The sequence below is a fragment of the Pseudophryne corroboree genome, chromosome 10, assembly GCF_028390025.1.
Source record: "Pseudophryne corroboree isolate aPseCor3 chromosome 10, aPseCor3.hap2, whole genome shotgun sequence".
Lineage (NCBI taxonomy): Eukaryota > Metazoa > Chordata > Amphibia > Anura > Myobatrachidae > Pseudophryne > Pseudophryne corroboree.
Window position 1 is genome coordinate 202,625,915 of NC_086453.1, and position 15,245 is coordinate 202,641,159.

At 45.5% G+C, this 15,245-nt stretch overlaps 1 protein-coding gene across 1 annotated transcript in view; it reads left to right on the plus strand.

Annotated features, from left to right (window-relative positions):
- The window catches only part of ACAP3 (ArfGAP with coiled-coil, ankyrin repeat and PH domains 3), a 400,069-nt gene that overhangs the window by 370,790 nt on the left and 14,034 nt on the right, over positions 1 to 15,245 (plus strand). The window contains exons 16-20 of the mRNA XM_063943035.1: positions 1,507 to 1,576; positions 1,673 to 1,767; positions 8,766 to 8,974; positions 11,225 to 11,323; positions 14,640 to 14,732. Of these exons, the coding sequence (XP_063799105.1) occupies positions 1,507 to 1,576; positions 1,673 to 1,767; positions 8,766 to 8,974; positions 11,225 to 11,323; positions 14,640 to 14,732 (566 nt within the window). The remainder of the gene's footprint in view (positions 1 to 1,506; positions 1,577 to 1,672; positions 1,768 to 8,765; positions 8,975 to 11,224; positions 11,324 to 14,639; positions 14,733 to 15,245) is intronic.

The window sequence follows — 15,245 nt, forward strand, 5'->3', positions numbered from 1 at the left end:
CAGCAGTTTGCCCCCAGTAGATGCCCCCTAGTAATAATGTCCTCCAGTAGTAATGCCCCTTAGGAGTTTGCCCCCAATAGACGACCCGCCAGTAGTAATGCCCCCAGTAGATGCCCCCCAGTAATAATGCCCCAGTAGCTGCCCCCAATTGATGACCCCCCCAGTAGTAATGCCCCCAGTAGATGCCCCCCAGTAATAATGCCCCAGTAGCTGCCCCCAATAGATGACCCCCCAGTAATAATGCCCCCCTACGAGTTTGCCCCAATAGATGACCCCCCTGTAGTAATGCCCCCAGTAGATGGCCCCCAGTAAATATGGCCCCCAGTAGCTGCCCCCAATAGATGACCCCTCAGTAGTGATGCCCCCAGTAGATGCCCCAGTTATAATGCCCCCAGTAGTTTGACCCCCCAGTAGTAATGCCCCTTGTTGATGCCCCCCAGTAGTAATGTCCCCCATAGTTAGCCCCCAGTAGATGCATTAAGGAAGAAAAATACATACTTACCGAGCCCCGTTCCCGCGCCGCTGCAGTCCTCCTCCTTCTGGCGTCCGCTCCTCAGTCACTCAGCACTATGAGAGAGACGTCATGACTGACGTCTCTCCCATAGCGCACAGTGACAGCGCCGGAAGCCGGAGCTCAGTACTGAGCTCCTGCCTCCGGCTGCCGCTGTGCAGGGAGACGGGCGCCCGCTGGTAACACAATCTCAGCGGGCGCCCGTCATCTCCCAATGCGGCGGCGGCACCGGGGGGGGGGGGGGGTCACAAATGACAGGGGGGGCACGGGCCAGAGTGCCCCCCCCCCCTAAATCCGCCACTGCCTCTGCACATACGTGACCTGGCTTTGAAGATTCATAGAAAGAAAAATAATAAGTTACATTATAACTATAAAAAAAATACATTTATTTAGAAGAGGAAAAAAGTTTTATTTTATTAATGAAATATATTTTTTCCTGTTCGTAGCCACTGTCCTTGTTAGGCTTCTCTATGCTTTGCATAGGGAGGAAATCACAGGAGGCAGCTGGAAAAGACAATCGCTAGCAGTGCCCAGCAATAGCAGTCGATGGACAGAGGGCTTCTTAAATGGGTAGAAGCATTTATCCCAATAATAAATACTGCAGTTTTTCATACTACCACACACTGTAAGTGGACAATAAATAGGATCAAAAAGACGGTAGTCATATTGTTGCTAGCCAGCTTCTACTAAAGGGCATGTAGCCATTGTGTGGTCTGAATTAATATTCATGGTAACACAGTCTGTAAATACACTAGCCATAGACTGCTTTCAGGGATGTCACTGATTTTAAGTCAGGATTTGAATATTGATTCAGCCCACAAATCTCTTCATCCACCGTGTGCCACGTATTACATGTTAGTTATCTTTATGACTTCATTGTCAAGAAAAATGGTTCAGGCCACAACTTGGCTGCCTGTACTAATTATCTTAAAAATAAAATAGCCTATATTTTTAAATAACGCTTTAACTGTGACATATCCCCCTTATGTTTATAGGAGTCTTGGTGTTCACTGTTCTAAAGTGCGTTCCCTCACACTAGATTCCTGGGAACCAGAGTTGCTTAAGGTGAGACTCCTAGTAATCCCGTTCTTGAGATCTATAGTGGATAAGGCGATCCAGGAGCTTAAACATTTTGCGTGGTTTTCTCTTATTCCCCACTAGTTGATGTGTGAATTGGGAAACAGTACAATAAACCAGATTTACGAGGCAAGGTGTGAGCAGCTACGCCTGAAGAAACCAACAGCAGGATGTCCTCGGTAAGTATCACAGGGCTTCTCTAGTAGCTTCCTACTTTGCCAATATGTTTGTCCAATTGAGGCCTGCAGAAGCTTCCAAGATTGTCTGTAGTTGATGCTCATGTTATTTTGAGATGTTCTGCAATGTTGTGAAGGCCTGTAAATCACTCCAATGCTTCCACCTCCTGTTTTCATTCCATACAGTGCCCCCTCTCAATATACTTTTACCAGTAAATAACAATAATTGACATGGTTCTAATAAAGAAAGGTGACAACTCATAATGCGGCAGTGGTCTGTGTCTACTCATTCTCTGGGCAGTATTCAATTGTTTTGCGCCCTTGAACTCCCATTTATAGTGACGGGAGATAGTGGAGCGCAATTTAATTGGGGTTTTTTCCGCACTGATTGCTCCTATAAAGGACAGGTTGGGCCAGACGCGATTGTAAAACTTGCAGCTTGAGCACCCAAACAGGTCACTTTTCACGCACTTTAGCTTGCCACCCATGGTGCGAGCTGAAATGCAGCCATCACTCCTGAACAGAGCTAAAATTGAAAAGCTCTATTTGAGCGCCATCTAGTAGCTGCCAGCGAACAAACATTTGAATTCCGCCCTGTCTGTCTCGGTTACAAAATATTTGGTTTATTATGTAATATGTGTATATGGGAAAAAATAAGATATAGGTGCAAAATAATATATCCAATGTTTTTAAACAGTAATTAAACCCACAGTTCCAATAACAAATCAAAACAATTGTGTCCTTTTTATACCAGTCTGCTGACCCTAAAAATGAATTACTAGTCAGAAATGAAAAAGAAGGATGGTTGGGGGTGGGTAATAGAAGAGGGAGAAAGGACAGGAAGGAATGCACTGCTTTTCCAACAGCATATCGATCCCTATATTGATTAAGCGCTTTCCACACTGTCCGAGCACTTTATATAACTGTTATTACAAGAGAGAAGAGTATCATAATAACATTTATTCTAGCGGGTTTTAAGTGCTTTGTGCTCCCCACCACCTTATGTCATCCACACTACAGTAAGTAGTCCCACATCTCAGCCCTCTGCCTCTATTTCCCGTCCTCTACACATTACAAACTGCCCTGCTCCCCTTTGTGGAGTCCATACACTGCATCTACAGGAGTGGAGGTCAGTGCAGCTGCACTCCCTCACTAAGAGATGTCCACCATAGAGTCGTACTGTATCTCCATCACATCTGTAAATTTGGTGGGTGTACATTATGTGACAAGTATGCTGTAACTGTAATTTCTCTATCGTCCTAGTGGATGCTGGGGTTCCTGAAAGGACCATGGGGAATAGCGGCTCCGCAGGAGACAGGGCACAAAAGTAAAGCTTTCCGATCAGGTGGTGTGCACTGGCTCCTCCCCCTATGACCCTCCTCCAAGCCAGTTAGATTTTTGTGCCCGGCCGAGAAGGGTGCAATCTAGGTGGCTCTCCTAAAGAGCTGCTTAGAGAAAGTTTAGCTTAGGTTTTTTATTTTACAGTGAGTCCTGCTGGCAACAGGATCACTGCAACGAGGGACTTAGGGGAGAAGAAGTGAACTCACCTGCGTGCAGGATGGATTGGCTTCTTGGCTACTGGACATCAGCTCCAGAGGGACGATCACAGGTACAGCCTGGATGGTCACCGGAGCCTCGCCGCCGGCCCCCTTGCAGATGCTGAAACATGAAGAGGTCCAGAATCGGCGGCAGAAGACTCCTCAGTCTTCTAAAGGTAGCGCACAGCACTGCAGCTGTGCGCCATTTTCCTCTCAGCACACTTCACACGGCAGTCACTGAGGGTGCAGGGCGCTGGGAGGGGAGCGCCCTGGGAGGCAAATGAAAACCTATTTGGCTAAAAAATACCTCACATATAGCCTCCGGGGCTATATGGAGATATTTAACCCCTGCCAGAATACACTAAAGAGCGGGAGACGAGCCCGCCGGAAAAGGGGCGGGGCCTATCTCCTCAGCACACAGCGCCATTTTCCTTACACAGCTCCGCTGGTCAGGACGGCTCCCAGGTCTCTCCCCTGCACTGCACTACAGAAACAGGGTAAAACAAGAGAGGGGGGGCAAAATAGTGGCAAAAATTATATTATAAAAGCAGCTATACAGGGAGCACTTATTATAAGGCTATCCCTGTCATATATAGCGCTTTTGGTGTGTGCTGGCAAACTCTCCCTCTGTCTCCCCAAAGGGCTAGTGGGGTCCTGTCTTCGTTAAGAGCATTCCCTGTGTGTCTGCTGTGTGTCGGTACGTGTGTGTCGACATGTATGAGGACGATATTGGTGTGGAGGCGGAGCAATTGCCAAATATGGGGATGTCACCTCCTAGGGGGTCGACACCAGAATGGATGCCTTTATTTATGGAATTACGGGATAGTGTCAACACGCTAAAGCAGTCGTTTGTCGACATGAGACGGCCGGACAATCAGTTAGTGCCTGTCCAGGCGCCTCAAACACCGTCAGGGGCTGTAAAACGCCCTTTGCCTCAGTCGGTCGACACAGACCCAGACACAGGCACTGATTCCAGTGGCGACGGTGACGAATCAACCGTATTTTCCAGTAGGGCCACACGTTATATGACTTTGGCAATGAAGGAGGCGTTACATTTAGCTGATACTACTGGTACCACTAAACAGGGTATTATGTGGGGTGTGAAAAAACTACCTATAGTTTTTCCTGAATCAGAAGAACTAAATGATGTATGTGATGAAGCGTGGGTTGCCCCCGATAAAAAGATGCTAATTTCAAAGAAGTTATTAGCTTTATACCCTTTCCCGTCAGAGGTTAGGGCGCGCTGGGAAACACCTCCTAGGGTGGATAAGGCGCTCACACGCTTATCTAAACAAGTGGCGTTACCCTCTCCTGAGACGGCCGCACTTAAAGATCCAACAAAATATCCAAAAAAGTATATACACACATACAGGTGTTATACTACGACCAGCTATAGCGTCAGCCTGGATGTGCAGTGCTGGAGTAGGTTGGTCAGAGTCCCTGATTGAAAATATTGATACCCTGGATAGGGACAATGTTTTACTGTCTTTAGAGCAAATAAAGGATGCATTTCTTTATATGCGTGATGCACAGAGGGATATCTGCACACTGGCATCACGGGTAAGTGCTATGTCCATTTCGGCCAGAAGAAGTTTATGGACGCGACAGTGGTCAGGCGATGCGGACTCAAAACGGCATATGGAAGTTTTTCCGTATAAAGGGGAGGAGTTATTTGGAGTCGGTCTATCAGATTTGGTGGCCACGGCTACAGCCGGGAAATCCACCTTTTTACCTCAAGCTACTCCCCAACAGAAAAAGACACCGACTTTTCAACCGCAGCCCTTTCGTTCCTTTAAAAACAAGAGAGCAAAGGGATATTCATATCTGCCACGAGGCAGAGGAAGGGGGAAGAGACACCAACAGGCAGCTCCTTCCCAGGAACAGAAGCCCTCCCCCGCTTCTACAAAAGCCTCAGCATGACGCTGGGGCTTCTCAAGCGGACTCGGGGGCGGTGGGCGGTCGTCTCAAGCATTTCAGCGCGCAGTGGGCTCACTCGCAGGTAGATCCCTGGATCCTGCAGATAATATCTCAGGGGTACAGGTTGGAACTAGAGACAGATCCGCCTCGCCGTTTCCTGAAGTCTGCTTTACCAACGTCCCCCTCCGAAAGGGAGACGGTTTTGGAAGCCATTCACAAGCTGTACTCTCAGCAGGTGATAGTCAAGGTACCTCTTCTACAACAGGGAAAGGGGTATTATTCCACTCTATTTGTGGTACCGAAGCCGGACGGCTCGGTAAGACCTATTCTAAATCTGAAGTCCTTGAACCTGTACATAAAGAAGTTCAAGTTCAAAATGGAGTCACTCAGAGCAGTGATAGCGAACCTGGAAGAAGGGGACTTTATGGTGTCCTTGGACATCAAGGATGCGTACCTCCACGTTCCAATTTACCCCTCACACCAGGGGTACCTCAGGTTCGTTGTACAAAACTGTCACTATCAGTTTCAGACGCTGCCGTTCGGATTGTCCACGGCACCTCGGGTCTTTACAAAGGTAATGGCCGAGATGATGATTCTTCTTCGAAGAAAAGGCGTATTAATTATCCCATACTTGGACGATCTCCTAATAAGGGCAAGGTCCAGAGAACAGCTAGAGAGGGGATTAGCACTGTCTCAAGAAGTGCTAAAACAGCACGGCTGGATTCTGAATATTCCAAAATCCCAGTTAATGCCGACAACTCGTCTGCTGTTCCTAGGGATGATTCTGGACACGGTTCAGAAAAAGGTTTTTCTCCCGGAGGAAAAAGCCAAGGAGTTGTCCGAGCTTGTCAGGAACCTCCTAAAACCAGGAAAGGTGTCTGTACATCAATGCACAAGAGTCCTGGGAAAAATGGTGGCTTCTTACGAAGCAATTCCATTCGGCAGATTCCATGCACGAATTTTCCAGAGGGATCTGTTAGACAAATGGTCAGGGTCGCATCTTCAGATGCACCAGCGGATAACCCTGTCTCCAAGGACGAGGGTATCTCTTCTGTGGTGGTTGCAGAGTGCTCATCTATTGGAGGGCCGCAGATTCGGCATACAGGATTGGATCCTGGTGACCACGGACGCCAGCCTGAGAGGCTGGGGAGCAGTCACACAAGGAAGAAACTTCCAGGGAGTGTGGACGAGCCTGGAAACGTCTCTTCACATAAACATTCTGGAACTAAGAGCAATCTACAATGCTCTAAGCCAGGCAGAACCTCTGCTTCAAGGAAAACCGGTGTTGATCCAGTCGGACAACATCACGGCAGTCGCCCATGTGAACAGACAGGGCGGCACAAGAAGCAGGAGTGCAATGGCAGAAGCTGCAAGGATTCTTCGCTGGGCAGAGAATCATGTGATAGCACTGTCAGCAGTGTTCATCCCGGGAGTGGACAACTGGGAAGCAGACTTCCTCAGCAGACACGACCTTCACCCGGGAGAGTGGGGACTTCATCCGGAAGTCTTCCACATGCTGGTAACCCGTTGGGAAAGACCAATGGTGGACATGATGGCGTCTCGCCTCAACAAAAAACTGGACAGGTATTGCGCCAGGTCAAGAGATCCGCAGGCAATAGCTGTGGACGCGCTGGTAACGCCTTGGGTGTACCAGTCGGTGTATGTGTTTCCTCCTCTGCCTCTCATACCAAAAGTATTGAGAATTATACGGCAAAGAGGCGTAAGAACGATACTAGTGGTTCCGGATTGGCCAAGAAGGACTTGGTACCCGGAACTTCAAGAGATGATCACGGAAGATCCGTGGCCTCTACCTCTAAGGAGGGACTTGCTTCAGCAGGGTCCCTGTCTGTTTCAAGACTTACCGCGGCTGCGTTTGACGGCATGGCGGTTGAACGCCGGATCCTAAAGGAAAAAGGCATGCCGGAAGAAGTCATTCCTACTTTGATTAAAGCAAGGAAGGAAGTAACCGTGCAACACTATCACCGCATTTGGCGAAGATATGTTGCGTGGTGCGAGGATCGGAGTGCTCCGACGGAGGAATTTCAACTGGGTCGATTCCTACATTTCCTGCAATCAGGATTGTCTATGGGTCTCAAATTGGGATCTATTAAGGTTCAAATTTCGGCCCTGTCGATTTTCTTTCAAAAAGAATTGGCTTCAGTTCCTGAAGTCCAGACTTTTGTTAAGGGAGTGCTGCATATACAGCCTCCTGTGGTGCCTCCAGTGGCACCGTGGGATCTCAATGTGGTTTTGGAATTTCTAAAATCTCATTGGTTTGAACCACTAAAAAAGGTGGATTTAAAATATCTCACATGGAAAGTGACCATGTTACTAGCCCTGGCTTCGGCCAGGAGAGTGTCAGAACTGGCAGCTTTATCTTACAAAAGCCCATATCTGATTTTCCATTCGGACAGGGCAGAACTGCGGACTCGTCCGCATTTTCTCCCTAAGGTGGTGTCAGCATTTCATCTGAACCAGCCTATTGTAGTGCCTGCGGCTACTAGTGACTTGGAGGACTCCAAGTTACTGGACGTTGTCAGAGCATTAAAAATATATATTGCAAGGACAGCTGGAGTCAGAAAATCTGACTCGTTGTTTATATTGTATGCACCCAACAAGATGGGTGCTCCTGCGTCTAAGCAGACGATTGCTCGTTGGATCTGTAGCACAATCCAACTTGCACATTCTGTGGCAGGCCTGCCACAGCCTAAATCTGTAAAGGCCCACTCCACAAGGAAGGTGGGCTCATCTTGGGCGGCTGCCCGAGGGGTCTCGGCATTACAACTTTGCCGAGCAGCTACGTGGTCAGGGGAGAACACGTTTGTAAAATTTTACAAATTTGATACTCTGGCTAAGGAGGACCTGGAGTTCTCTCATTCGGTGCTGCAGAGTCATCCGCACTCTCCCGCCCGTTTGGGAGCTTTGGTATAATCCCCATGGTCCTTTCAGGAACCCCAGCATCCACTAGGACGATAGAGAAAATAAGAATTTACTTACCGATAATTCTATTTCTCGGAGTCCGTAGTGGATGCTGGGCGCCCATCCCAAGTGCGGATTATCTGCAATAATTGTACATAGTTATTGTTAACTAATTCGGGTTATTGTTAGGAAGCCATCTTTCAGAGGCTCCTCTGTTATCATACTGTTAACTGGGTTTGATCACAAGTTGTACGGTGTGATTGGTGTGGCTGGTATGAGTCTTACCCGGGATTCAAAATTCCTCCCTTATTGTGTACGCTCGTCCGGGCACAGTACCTAACTGGCTTGGAGGAGGGTCATAGGGGGAGGAGCCAGTGCACACCACCTGATTGGAAAGCTTTACTTTTGTGCCCTGTCTCCTGCGGAGCCGCTATTCCCCATGGTCCTTTCAGGAACCCCAGCATCCACTACGGACTCCGAGAAATAGAATTATCGGTAAGTAAATTCTTATTTATAATCATGAGCATAGCCATTAATGCTTTGTTATTGTTTTAATGACTGAGATTATTTCTGTTTTCTAGAAAGTAATGCATTATTATAATTGATTAAAGCAAAGTGTTTATTTAGACAGAACAAGGAGATCTGGATAAAAGCAAAGTATGTGGAGAAGAAGTTCTTGAAGAGGTTGGGCAGTGTAGAGGTAGAAAATGATAGGAAATCTCAGAGATGGAGCGTGAAGAAGTGTCAGCGAAACAATAGTTCTGTCAGAGCACCGTCTGCGCGGAGGAAGTACAGACACGATGGAGGAAACACGTCTCCAGCCATGCTCTCCTCAGGTATTACCATCTATTTACCAATCCTTAGTACAAGGGCTATATTTCCTATTCTTGCTTGTACAGATGTGTCCTTATAAATAATGGCCGCGGCTAAATACACACACCTGGTAAATGGACGCAGGCAGCAGAAAGAGGACGCTCCCGCTGCCATAGACTTGGAGGGCGACTCAGCGGGTGTGTATGGCTCATTGTTGTATGGTAGCCTTTGCAGCAGTGTTCGCGGGTGCGTGTGATTAACAGCAGACAAAGGAAGTGTGGCAGTGCGTGCATTGCAGAAACGCCACGCCATGCTTCTCATTTCAGCAAAGATGCGTGAGGACACATCTGTAGCTTGGAATACAAAACAAAATCCCAATAACAAACCATGTAACATAAAATGATGTAGCTTATCTGACAAACCCTTCTAAATCAGTGAGCCTGAACATGAAAGGGAATCTATCATTAAAAAAGATTAATGAGATAAAGCAACGTTTTATCTATTGTTAGACCACCAGCTTGCAGCAGATGTAACCAGCCCTCTAAGTATACACATATTTAATGTAAACCTATAAAGAGCATTGTACTGAGGTGAGCTGCCATAAAGTTTTATTGTTTACAAGTCCAATAAAGATGTGTATCAGGCTGGTTGTGTAGCATGAGACAATGCAGTTCAAGCATACTCACATACTGTTAAACAGACGGGAGGCAGTCACGAGATCGACTGTCAGGATCTCGGCGGTCACAATGCCGACGCCGGAATTCCAAAAGACAGTAAAATGTCGCTGACGGAATACTGTCTCCACAGGCTTCTCTTCCTCTGTGGGTGTCCACGACACCCATAGAAGGAGAATATAACCTGTGGCGAGCGCAGTGAGCCACCGTGCCCGCAAGTGTCTTTCTAGCGCTCGCCCCGCTGCCGTCATACTGGTGGTCGGGATCATGACAGCCGGCAAACCATATATATTCCAAACAGACAGGTAGTTTGAAATAAAGTTTGATTGGAGTCATTTCTCGCTGCAAATGATTGTTCCCCACGATGATATCAAATAAAATCTCTTCACTTTACTGGAATTGAAAAGGAAATTCTTCTGTCTTTGTAATCGAATGGGAAATTCTTTTGTTCTGTCAGCCAATGGGAAATTCTTCTCTTTGTTATCCATTGGGAACTTCTGATGTGTTTTTTGTGGTGTTATTTTTATTTAATTTTTTTATCAAATGAGAACATTTTCTATTATTGTGATCCAATGCGATTTTCTTCTGTCACCCAATGGGAGTTCCCCAATATGAAAAGGGTAACTTCTGTTGATAACACCATTATCACTTACAACGTTTGCGGATTTTTTTTTTAAAAGGGGCAGTCACTTACAAAGCAAAACTATGCCTTGTAAGTGATTGCCCCTTTAAAAAAATCCCTGAGTTCGGCCGGCATCCTGCACTGCCGCTGAACTCGTGCGGCATTACATTCGGCCCTATATGTTTTATGCATTGATATACTTACAAAAAAAACAAATAAAAACTTTTCTTTAATCTACTTCTAGTAGTGAAACTAAAAAGGTTTCAATTACACTCTGCATGCCCATTTCCGTCCTTGCATACAAACACTGGGCCTGGGAATGCAATATGATGCTTACCACGCTGATATTATTGTGCTGCCCTTCCGATGAAATATAATATATTGTAGCATTAATCAATGTTATATTGCCGCGAAAAGCAGCTATAGAGACCTGTACATTTCACCTTACAGAGACTTACATTTCACCTTACAGCTTCACCTGTAAGAACAGTTCTTATGGGTGCAGTCACTAAAAAATTAAGTTTGTTGTTGAAGCTGTCCATTTCTATGGATAATGCAAACATAAATAAATAAAATAGTCAAGTCAGTCAAAATAAAATACAATCCCTTTCTCATCAAATAACGAAACATTGGGGCATATGTATTAACCTGGAGAAGGCATAAGGAAGTGATAAACCAGTGATATGTGCAAGGTGATAAAGGCAGCAGCCAATCAGATCCTAACTGTTAATTTACATATTGGAGCTGATTGGCTGGTGCCTTTATCACCTTACACATATCACTGGTTTATCACTTCCTTATGCCTTCTCCAGGTTAATACATCTGCCCCAGTATTTGAAATATCTGTTACATTTTCTACAGATAACAAAATAAATGCATTATAACTGTCTTTGTTATATGACTGTACTTTTGTAAGGCATTTATATTGTGCACTTGTATGCATGTATCCAATAATTTGTGTTCCCATCCTTTCCCAGCTGCCAAATTTGAGCGCAAGTTTCGCCGAGATTCCCTGTTCTGCCCAGACGAGTTGGACTCCCTCTTTTCTTACTTTGACACAGGCTCCGGGCCACGCAGTAAGTATCTACCATGGTTCTTCACATCTACTATTTCACCTCCATTTACCAATTCACAAGAATATATGAGGCGTGAAATTCTCTCCTAGAGGTCATTAAATTAATATTTTGCCATGTTATAGTGGAGTATGGGATTAAGGCTAAGTGATAAACTTTGATGTCTTTATTTTCAATTTAGTCTGCATTACTTCCTTTCCTGGCCGAAGGAGAGCATTTTACACCACACATTATTAGTCGTATCACAAGATAATCTATAGAATAAAATGTTATATTTGGTAACTTTGTCAGCATTATTCAATTGCTATAGCTGGTTTCTGAGCATTGCTCCAACACCAGTACCAAACATGTTTATATAGCGAAGACCAGTGGTCTCCAACCTTTATTGGGGTGTGAGCTACTTGAGAAAAATGAAACCTCTGAAAGAGCCACTTACATTTTTGGAAAATAAAAACTGGCTAATAAGCGAATGTTCCTTCTGCTGCTGCATCTTGCTTGCTTATAGATAGGGCAGGTAATCCCTGTGTACGGGTCCTGCTTTGCGGAAGGTGTGCATATAATACCCACAGTAGTAATGCCATACATAATGCCCAAGCCCAGCTCCTGGCTTACTAGAACCCTGATCAAGATTTCTTGAAGCACCCCTTCCTTGCGCACACAAGTGAGTGTGACCTTGCAACTATATATTAGTTACACATAATGCCACAGTAATGCTTCTTAAACGTAATGCCCCCAGTATAGTGCCAGATACACGTAATGCATCCAGTATAGTGCCAGTTACACATAGTGCCTTATAGACGTAATGTCCCAGTATAGTGCCAGATATACGTAATGCCTCCGTATAGTGCCAGTTACACATAATGCCCCAGTATAGTGCCAGATAGATGCAATGCCCCCAGCAGTGCCAGATAGATGCAATGCCCCCAGCAGTGCCAGATAGACGCAATGCCCCCAGCAGTGCCAGATAGACGCAATGCCCCCAGCAGTGCCAGATAGACGCAATACCCCTAGCAGTAATAGATGCGTGTAATGCTCCCAGCAGTGCCAGATATAATGCCCCCAACAGTGCCAGATATAATGGCCCTATTAGTGCTCTTCGTTTCTGACTACTTCTGCTGCTGCTTCTGTCTGAGGGAACGGGAGGGGAGGGTAGCGCAGCATGCCTCTCTCCTGGCCCTCAGTGAAAGTCCGGTGAGCGGTGACACTCTCAGGCAGCCATTTGAAATATGGCGCTGGCTCGTGAGCCAATCAAGGCTTGCAATCCAGCAGCCATTCAGGAGCCACTGCTGCCGGTCCGCAAGCTCTGATTTGCTGACGGCCGGCTCAATATTAGAAATGAAGGGAGCAGTGCCAGTGACTGCTCAAGCCCGTGCGCACTGCGAGCTACTGGTTGGCGGTCACTGGCTAAGACTATGGGCCTAATTCAGATCTGATCCCAGCAACAAATTTGTTAGCTAATGGGCAAAACTATGTGCACTGCAGGGGGAGGCAGATATAACATGTGCAGAGAGAGTTAGATTTGTTGATATACTGTTTTCTGCTGCTATAAAATGCACCTCAAGGGCTGAGAGAGCATACAGTGAAAGTAGTGGCAGAAGAATTATGATTTACAAGGGCGAGGTAGTACAATAAGTTAGGGCCAATTATAGTAAGTCCCAATTTGGCAGAAATGCTGACTTTTTTTTTTGTCAATTTGCAGCTGGATTTAAAGCAGCAAAATCCCCCCAAAATTGTCACTTTTGCCAAATCGGGACCTAGTACATTTAATCACAAAATAGTAAGACAGTGGAGTTAAGCATGTTACTGCCTGTACTGAAGGATTCAGTATGATATCCCGGCTGTCGGGATCCCATCGGTCAGGAGACCTATGCCGGGATCCTGACAGCCAGAATACCGGTGGCGAGCACAGCGTGTCCCCTTGCGGGCTTGTGCGCTCGCACCGCTTTATATTCCCCCTTGGGTGGTTGCGTGGACCACCATCCAAGTGGGGATTACAGGCGTCAGTTGAAATATTTGACCAGGTGTTGGTATTCTGGTGGGGTCCCGGCAGCAGGCAACTTGATTGCCTATCGTTGTGAACTATCCACAAACAAATTATTATTGTTTTTCTCTTCTGTCGTGATCAGACAATTGCCATTAGAGCAAATATCTTTGACCATCTATGATAGCTGTATCTTAAAAGCACTATAATAATTAATTTAAATGCCTTTATAGGCTTATTTAGCTGATCTAATTGTGTGTAGCATAATATACCTACTGTCGAATTAGTTTTTTGTGTGGTCAGTATGTTTGAAAAACAATTATTTCACCTCATTTGGCAATTGCATGATTAGTTCCATCATCATACTATTTATTTATTGTAAGACACAAGATTGTTTTATTTAATTGATTATGCCCTCACCTTTCTCTTAGGTGCCAACCAGCTTCCTGCGCAGCACCCCCTGCCAGCTGCACCGTGGACTGGCAGTGGCGCTGAGCCCGGTGGGAGCGCTATGCCGTTCCTTCCGGATGGAGGTAAGGTCAGCGGCAAGAGAAAGTCATACATTTACATACACTATAGGATAAATGGCATGAGGGTCCCACATTGGAGTTCCACGGGGGTCCAATATGGCCGAATCCTTTATAGTCGACCATTTTGCACCTTGTTGAAGGTGTGAGGCATACATGATCTACATAACACACACCATAGTCCATATCATAAATGACAAACTCGGGGCATGTCAACAGCATTTAATTTGTTTATTTTTATTGGATTTTCAAGCCAAGTCACTAAAGATATAAATGTATTGACATTGCAATATGGATCTGGAGCAATGTTTATTTTGTACCTATAGCAATTGAATGGCTTGTGTAAAATAATCTTGTGACTTCTATTCAACACACTTTTGTTGTCAATGTGCTCACAGATATTGTAATTCCCTTATATTCTACATTAATTTAAGCTTGTGTAAATGCTCTGTTCATGCCTAATTACAGTTTGTGGGAGATGCAATGCAAAGATGAAATCACAGAGCTCACCCATTATCTTCTGTATATTATCCCTCCCTCCCTCCATTATTATTCTGTATATTGTCTCTCTCTCTCTCTCTCTCTCTCTCTCTTTCTACCCCTCCTCCCTACCTCTCTCCCCCCTCTCTCCCTCCGTTCATCCATGCCCCTCTTTCACTATCTAATCACACCATTTGTGCTGGCATTAGTTCCTGTGCCTCCTAAATGATTTGATGCAGAGGTGAATTGTTCTCCTGATTCCCTCTCACAAAGAGACCTAGAATTGTGTACAGTTTGCTTTACTTTGGTATGTTTCTTGTTGGCCCTGCAGGTCTGAGCAGTGACAGTGGCCTGGGAGGCAGCACTGATGGCAGTAATGATGTCTTAGTATTTGGCTCTGTTGTGGACAGTGTTACAGAGGAAGGTGGGTACATGTATCCCCTCAGACGCCTTGATTATTGCCCAAAATACTCCTGTCAGAATGCATCATCTCAAAAACCAGGCGTACCTGTATGTTTATATGAAACCATTACTTCAGCTACAAGTTAGACCCCCCCCCCCCCTTCCGTGTTTCTTCTATAAATAATTGGAGGTCTGTTCATGTGACGATCTGTCTCCTTAACTGTTCCTATCTGCCATTGATCTGACGAAGTTGTAAATGTGATAAGTTGGCCTTCCCATAAGAAGCCAACAATCAAAAACAATGGTTTATTCAGTTAAGTAGTTTTCTGGTCTTAAGATTAGCTAGATACTTCACATAGAAGTGCTCATATAGTTGAAAATAAAAGTTGTATATTTTTAATACTTGGTCAGTCCCCTCTAACGTCAAGAGCTTATTCACATTTCTGTACATTTTATTTGGTTTTGCTGTGTACAGCAGAAAGAACCATCTGTTTAAATATGAACCAGCCCAATATGAGTTCTTTAACAAAGGAAC